The sequence below is a fragment of the Nicotiana tomentosiformis genome, chromosome 9, assembly GCF_000390325.3.
Source record: "Nicotiana tomentosiformis chromosome 9, ASM39032v3, whole genome shotgun sequence".
NCBI lineage: Eukaryota > Viridiplantae > Streptophyta > Magnoliopsida > Solanales > Solanaceae > Nicotiana > Nicotiana tomentosiformis.
In genome coordinates, this window is record NC_090820.1 from 16,847,888 (window position 1) to 16,855,102 (window position 7,215).

The 7,215-nt window shown below is 44.9% G+C and overlaps 1 protein-coding gene across 1 annotated transcript; it reads left to right on the plus strand.

Moving 5' to 3' along the window:
• Nucleotides 1–4,522: 4,522 nt before the first annotated feature.
• On the plus strand, nt 4,523–4,840 carry LOC138898432 (uncharacterized). The gene has a single exon (XM_070184499.1). The coding sequence runs from the start codon at nt 4,523–4,525 to the stop codon at nt 4,838–4,840; it is 318 nt and encodes a 105-aa protein (XP_070040600.1).
• Nucleotides 4,841–7,215: the final 2,375 nt, after the last annotated feature.

The window sequence follows — 7,215 nt, forward strand, 5'->3', positions numbered from 1 at the left end:
TTGAAAGAGGTTTTGTCTCAAGTGAGATGGTTTAGCCGATCGGGCTGAGATCGGATGCCATGCTGTACACATGGTGGCATTTGTGTTGGAATTGTTGATTTACATTGTGGATATGGATATGTCTCACTTGAGATGGCTTAGTCGGTCGGGCCGAGACTGGACTCCGTTTAAAAATACGGTGGCATTGTGAGTTGTGGCTTTGGCACTAAAGATTATTAACTTAAAAGATGGAAAGATTGAATTGGAAATTATGTGATCCTTACTTGGTGTTTCTTTGTATTTCTATGAAGTACTTATTGATTGTTGTGACTGCCTTCTCTTTGTTTCATTGTTCATTCTATTGAGATTGGTGTTTGCCTTACATACTAGTACTATTCGACAGTACTAACATCCCTTTTGCCGGGGGCACTACATCTTTGAATGGATGTAGGTGGTTCCATCGCAGATAGTGCCGATCGCAGATAGTGGTGTTCTCCCTCACACTCATCACAACAATCTTGGTGATCCCCATTTCTTCCTAGGGTCATGTTGTCCTTCATTTGTATAAGTTTTCATATTTTGAGGTATAGTCGGGGCCTTGTTGCCGGCATTGTCATGTTGCTCTTTTTGTACCCTTAGAGGCTCCGTAGAAGATTATGTGGGTCATGTATGTGTGTTGGGGTGGTCGTTGGCTCGAGTTGTATTTTGGAAACTCAACTATGGCATAATGTACGTATATAAGGAAAAATGAACTAGGAACATTTATATATTTATATAACTGATCTCTCCCTTGTTTTACAAATGGTGATGCGTTCCCTTTTTGGATTATGAATGAGTCGGGTAGGAAAGGTTTACTAGGCTTGCTCGATCGGGTTCACTCGGTTGAGTGCCATTCGCGCTCCCCGAGGTTGGGGCGTGATAAATTTGGTATCAGAGCTTAAGGTTTTAAAGTGTCCTAGGATGTCTCGGAGCCGTATCTAGTAGAGCCCTTCTTATCGGTGTGTTATCGACCACATCTATAATTAGGGGTTACTTGGACATTTAAGATTGATACCCTTTATTATTTTTCTATATCGTGCAATAGAGCGGAACGTGAGGTTGTGTTCCCCTAACTCATGCATTGTTCTAACTTTCAGTAAATGGCACCTAAGAAGAGAGCGAGAATTGGCCAAGAAACCAATACCACCCCAGGAGTGGTTGTTGATCCCTTACTTGATACTGCGGGTGAGGATAATCCCCATACTATCACACTGCCTGATTCGCCTACTCCAGAACAGACTACCCTAGTTCCTACACCCGCGGAGGATGCCATAATCCCTCCCGCCGATATACTTGTTCCCCCTCCAACCCCAGCTCCTGGTCCCGGTAATTCTGATAGAGATCTTAGAGGAGCTATTCAGATGCTGACTCAGTTAGTAGCTTCCTAGGATCAGAGGACAAATGTTTCACCCACCTCATTTAGTTTACAAGGAGATTCTTCCGGTTCCAGGGTAAACAGGTTCCTTCAGTTAGACCCTCCAGTGTTCACAAGTACTGAACCTGGGGCAGACCCTCAGGATTTCATTGATGAGATGTATAAGACTCTCCGATTTATGCGTGCTACGGATACAGAGGGAGTAGAGTTGGCCTCCTATCGTCTGAAAGGGGTGGAATATTCGTGGTTTGAGATGTGGGAGGATTCCCGTGAGGAAGGGAGCCCTCCGGCGGGATGGAGTGAGTTCGCGGATGCCTTCATACACCATTTCCTGCCTGCTGAGACTAAGGCAGCCCGTGCTGTGGAGTTTGAGACGCTTAAACAGGGTAGTAAGAATGTGTGGGAGTATCACATGGAGTTCGTGCTCCTGTCAAAGTATGCTGCTCATATGATGCCGACTATGGAGACTAGGGTGCGTCGATTTGTGCAGGGCCTTAGCCCTTTGGTTATTAATGAGGCTGCCACAACTGCTCTAAATTCCGATATGAACTATGGGAAGATGGTGGCATTTCCCCAAGCTACGGAGGCTTGGAAGTTAAAGCTCAGGATGGAACGGGAAAGTAGTAGTATGGCCTGATCAGCGGGCAACCTTGGGGATTCATTCGGAGGTGGGAGATCAGATTTTCGTGGAGGATCATCAGGGCCACCCCAGTCTTATGCTCCGTCTTCAGCTAGTGCCTCGCCATCAGGGCACGGTCAGCAGCAGGGGAGTCACTTTAGGTCCGGTCAAGGCAGTAATGGGTCCCACCATCAGGGCCGATCAGGAGAGAGATTCCAGCAGCAGCAGAGGGCCCCATGCCCTAAGTGTGGGAGGATACATTCGGGAGTCTGCTACCTGGACATGCCAGTATGTGACGGATGCGGGATGAGAGGTCATATTCAGAGGGAGTGTCGTGCATCCCGTCAGGGTGCAGGCAGGGGCACAACTCAGTCATCCGGTCCTACAGCCGCTACATCTTCATCACCCCCTCCAGCTCGAGGCTCTCTAGCACCTACAGGGTGTGGTGCAGCTAGGGGTGGTGCACAGAGTTCGGGAGGACCCAGCCGATTCTATGCTATGAGTGTTCGACAGAATGCGGAGGCTTCCCCAAATGTCGTCACAGGTATGTTGACTGTTCAATCTCATGACGTGTTTTCCCTTATTGATCCCGGATCTTCTTTGTCCTATGTTACTCCTTATGTTGCTACGAGCTTCGGGATAGAACCGGAACAACTTCATGAGTCGTTCCCTATATCTACTCCGTTTGGCGAGTCTATTATGGCCGCACGAGTTTATAGGGATTGTGTTATCACGGTGCATGGTCGGGATACCATGGCCGATCTTATTGAACTAGGGATGATTAATTTTGATGTAATAATGGGAATGGATTGGCTTTATTCATGTTTTGCCAAACTCGATTGCCAAACCAGCATTATGAAGCTTGAGTTTCCTAACGAGCCAGCTGTTGAGTGGGAGGGGAATAATGTTATGCCAAAGGGTAGGTTTATTTCTTACCTTAAGGCCACGAAGATGATCAGGAGGGGGTGTATTTATCATTTGATCCGAGTTACGGACACCACTGCTGAGGTGCCTACCCTTGAATCTGTACCAATTGTGAATGAATTCCCCGATGTGTTTCCGGATGAGCTCCCTGGAATTCCTCCAAATAGGGAGATTGATTTTGGTGTTGATTTGATGCCAGGCACGCAGCCTATATCCATTCCACCTTATAGAATGGCGCCGACAGAATTAAAAGAGCTAAAGGAGCAACTAGGGGATTTGCTAGAGAAAGGTTTCATCTGACCGAGTGTGTCACATTGGGGCGCACCGGTTCTCTTTGTCAGAAAAAAGATGGATCGCTGCGGATGTGTATTAATTACCGGCAACTCAACAAAGTCACAATAAAAAACAAATAGCCATTGCCTAGAATAGATGATTTGTTTGATCAATTACAAGGTGCTAAGTTCTTCTCCAAAATTGATTTACGGTCCGGGTACCATCAATTGAAGGTAAGGGAGCAGGATATTCCGAAAACAGCTTTTAGAACCCGGCATGGGCACTTTGAATTTTTGGTAATGTCTTTCGGGCTAACAAATGCCCCGACAGCTTTTATGGATCTTATGAATCGAGTCTTCAAGCCGTTCCTCGACTCCTTTGTGATAGTATTCATTGACAACATCCTTGTGTATTCACGAAGTCGAGAGGGTCAAGCTGATCACCTTAGGGCATTTCTGCAAACTATTCATCAACACCAATTGTATGCAAAGTTCTCGAAATGTGAATTTTGGCTTGAATCTGTTACATTCCTGGGTCATGTCGTCTCCGGAGAAGGAATTAAGGTTGATCCTCAAAAGATTGCAGCGGTGAAAGATTGGCCTAGACCTACTACTCCAACAGAGATTCACGGTTTCTTGGGTTTGGCCGGGTATTATAGGAGGTTCGTGGAGAGGTTATCCACTCTTGCCTCTCCATTGATTAAATTGGCGCAGAAGGCGGTTAATTTCCAATGGTCCGATGCTTGTGAAAAGAGCTTCCAGGAATTGAAATCAAGTTTGACTTCGGCGCCGGTATTGACCCAGCCAGAGGGTACCGAGGGGTTTGTGGTGTATTGCGATGCTTCAAGGATTGGTCTTGGGTGTGTATTAATGCAACATGGTAAGGTTATAACATATGCTTCAAGGCAACTTAAGCATCATGAAAAGAACTATCCAACTCATGACTTAGAGCTTGCGGCGGTAGTTTTTTCATTAAAAATTTGGCATCATTATTTATACGGAGTCCATGTAGATATATTCACGGACCACAAGAGTCTTCAATACATTTTCAAGCAGAAGGAATTGAACTTAAGGCAGAGAAGGTGGCTTGAGTGGCTCAAAGATTATGACATCGATATTTGGTATCATCCAGGGAAAGCTAATGTGGTGGCGGATGCTCTTAGTCGGAAATTTATGGGTAGTTTGGCTCACTTAGAGGCATGTCAAAGGCCCTTGGTCCGGGAGGTTCACCAGTTGGCCAGTTTAGGAGTTCGTCTTGCGGACTCTAATGAAGGGGGAGTGATTGTACGGAATAGGGCGGAATCATCGCTTGTGATGGAGGTCAAGGAGAAGCAATACAATGATCCAGTGTTGATGCAGCTGAGAGAAGGGATTCATAAACATAAGACTACGACTTTTTCTCTTGGCATGGATGACGGTACATTATCGTACCAAGGGCGACTATGTGTTTCAAACGTAGATGGTCTTCAGGAAAGAATCGTGGCAGAAGCTCATACTTCAAGATATTCCGTGCACCCAGGTTCTACGAAAATGTATCATGACCTCAAGGAAGTTTATTGGTGGAATGACATGAAGAGGGGTGTGGCGGACTTTGTGGCAAAATGTTCAAACTGTCAACAGGTGAAGGCCTAGCATCAAAGGCCCAGTGGATTAGCATAGAGTATAGAAATTCCAATGTGGAAATGGAAAATGATCAATATGGATTTTATGGTAGGGCTACTGCACACTCCGTGCAAGTTCGACTCAATTTGGGTGATCGTGGACCGACTCACGAAATTAGCTCACTTCTTGCCGTCTAAATCCACCGACACTGCGGAACAATATGATCAATTCTATATCAAGGAAATAGTCAGGCTTCATGGAACTCCAGTTTCCATCATTTTCGATCGAGGGGCCCAATTTACAGCTAATTTCTGGAAGATATTTCAGCAAGGTTTGGGTACGCAGGTAAATCTTAGCACGGCCCCCCATCCACAAACTAACGGGCAAGCAGAGCAGACTATTCAGAAGCTTGAGGACATGTTGCGTGCGTCTGTTCTTGACTTCAAGGGTAGCTGGGATAATCATTTACCGCTCATAGAATTTGCTTATAATAACAACTTACATACTAGTATTCAGATGGCGCCGTTTGAGGCCATGTATGGTAGAATATGTAGATCGCCGGTTGGGTGGTTCGAGGTTGGAGAAGATGAACTAATAGGACCAGACCTTGTGCATCAGGCTATGGAAAAGGTTAAGATCATAAAAGAACGGTTGAAAACTGCTTAGAGTCGTCAAAAATCCTATTTGGATGTTCGTCACAGAGACTTAAAGTTCAAGGAAGATGATTGGGTGTTCTTGAAGGTATCTCCGATGAAGGGGATCATGTTGTTTGGAAAGAAAGGGAAATTAAGTCCGAGGTATGTCGGGCTGTATAGAATCACTCAAAGGATAGGCCAGGTGGCGTACAAGCTTGATCTACCACCTGAGATGTCATTATTGCACCCGGTATTCCATGTGTCCATGTTGAAGAAGGTAGTTGGAGATCCGTACGCTACCGTGCCGGTTGAGACCATCGAGATTAGTGAAGAACTGTCATACGAAGAGATTCTGTTTGCTATTCTTGATAGACAGATCCGAAAGTTGAGGAACAAAAAAATTGCATTCGTAAAGGTATTATGGCAAAACCAGTAAGTCGTAGAAGATACTTGGGAAGACGAGAATGAAATGAAAAAGAAGTAACCTAATTTATTTGAATAGCCATGTAATAGCTCTATAAAGTTTCCCCCCCCCCCCAAATTTTTGTATCACTTGTTCGGCTAATATAAAGACACTCTTTTCTAGTTATATGTCCCCTTTGAGGCTTCCGTTGGTGTTATTTTGCATTCTGCTGTGTCATTTAATTATATATATGCTGCTAAGGTGTGTTTCGGGGGCTCTCTGACAGGTGGATAGGCCTAAATACAAAGGAAACTCTGGCAAAATTTTCAAAAAGTTAGGAAGTTAGGCAAATTTGGGGCTGATGTTATGTGGTACAACTGAAACTGTGTTAGGCAAACCTTGATCCTCATTCGAGGATGAATGATCTTAAGTGTGGGAGGATGTAAGGAACCGTAAAAATTTAAACCAAAAACTCGGGGTTTCGTGGTGCCAAGATAGATTCCTGCGTTATTATAGTAGAAATGCTTGACAGCAAAAGGATGCGTTTCTGTAGCCCATTATGCGGCCGTATAATCACTCTGCGGACCGCATAATGGCCGCAGAGTGAAGCAGTACGTTGGCCAATTTGAGGTCAGCTTTGCGGTCGATTATGCGACCGCATAACCACTCTGTGGACCGCATATCGATCGCATAATCCCTTTTGGGTTTTTGCGGAGGGAGTTCTGTGGTGCATTATGCGACCGCAGAACAAGTATGCGGACCGCATACTGGTCGCATACCTGGGCCGTAAGTTCAGGCCCCTGAGGGCCATTTCTATGGTCGCTTTGTGGACCACATAACTATTATGCGGTCGCATATGCGACCGTAGACCTGTGTCGGGGCACCCTTTTTCTTAATTTAAAACCCGACCCCCATTCCGTTAAAACACCCCGTTAGTCCATTTTGAAGCTCATTTCTCTTATTTCTAGTGTGAGAGAGAGGGGGTTCTAGAGGGAGAGCCTAATTTTCATCAATCAATCTTCAACCATCACTCAAATCTTGGAAATACTCAAGTAGAGCACCAAGTTCTTCATCCAAAAAGGTAAGATTTCATCACCCCAGATCTTAATTTCAAACATAGCTATAATGGGGTACTAGGATAATACTTCATGGGTATGAGAGTGGTTCATCTTGCATGCATGTGATAAAGAGTGTGGGAAAAATAAGAAGTGAACTAGGACCATGAACGTTTTCCTAATTTTGGGTTCAATTTGTATATTGCTAAAATAGATTGAGGTTGCTAAGGGTTCCGGAAAATTGTAGAGTCTAAAAAAGCGCAATTGAGGTATGTATGGCTAACTCTTTTCTTCATAGAATCGAACTCCCGG

Coding starts and splice junctions, on each gene's coding strand:
- LOC138898432 (XM_070184499.1), top strand. CDS start 4,523: ATGGAGGTCAAGGAGAAGCAATACAATGATCCAGTGTTGATGCAGCTG.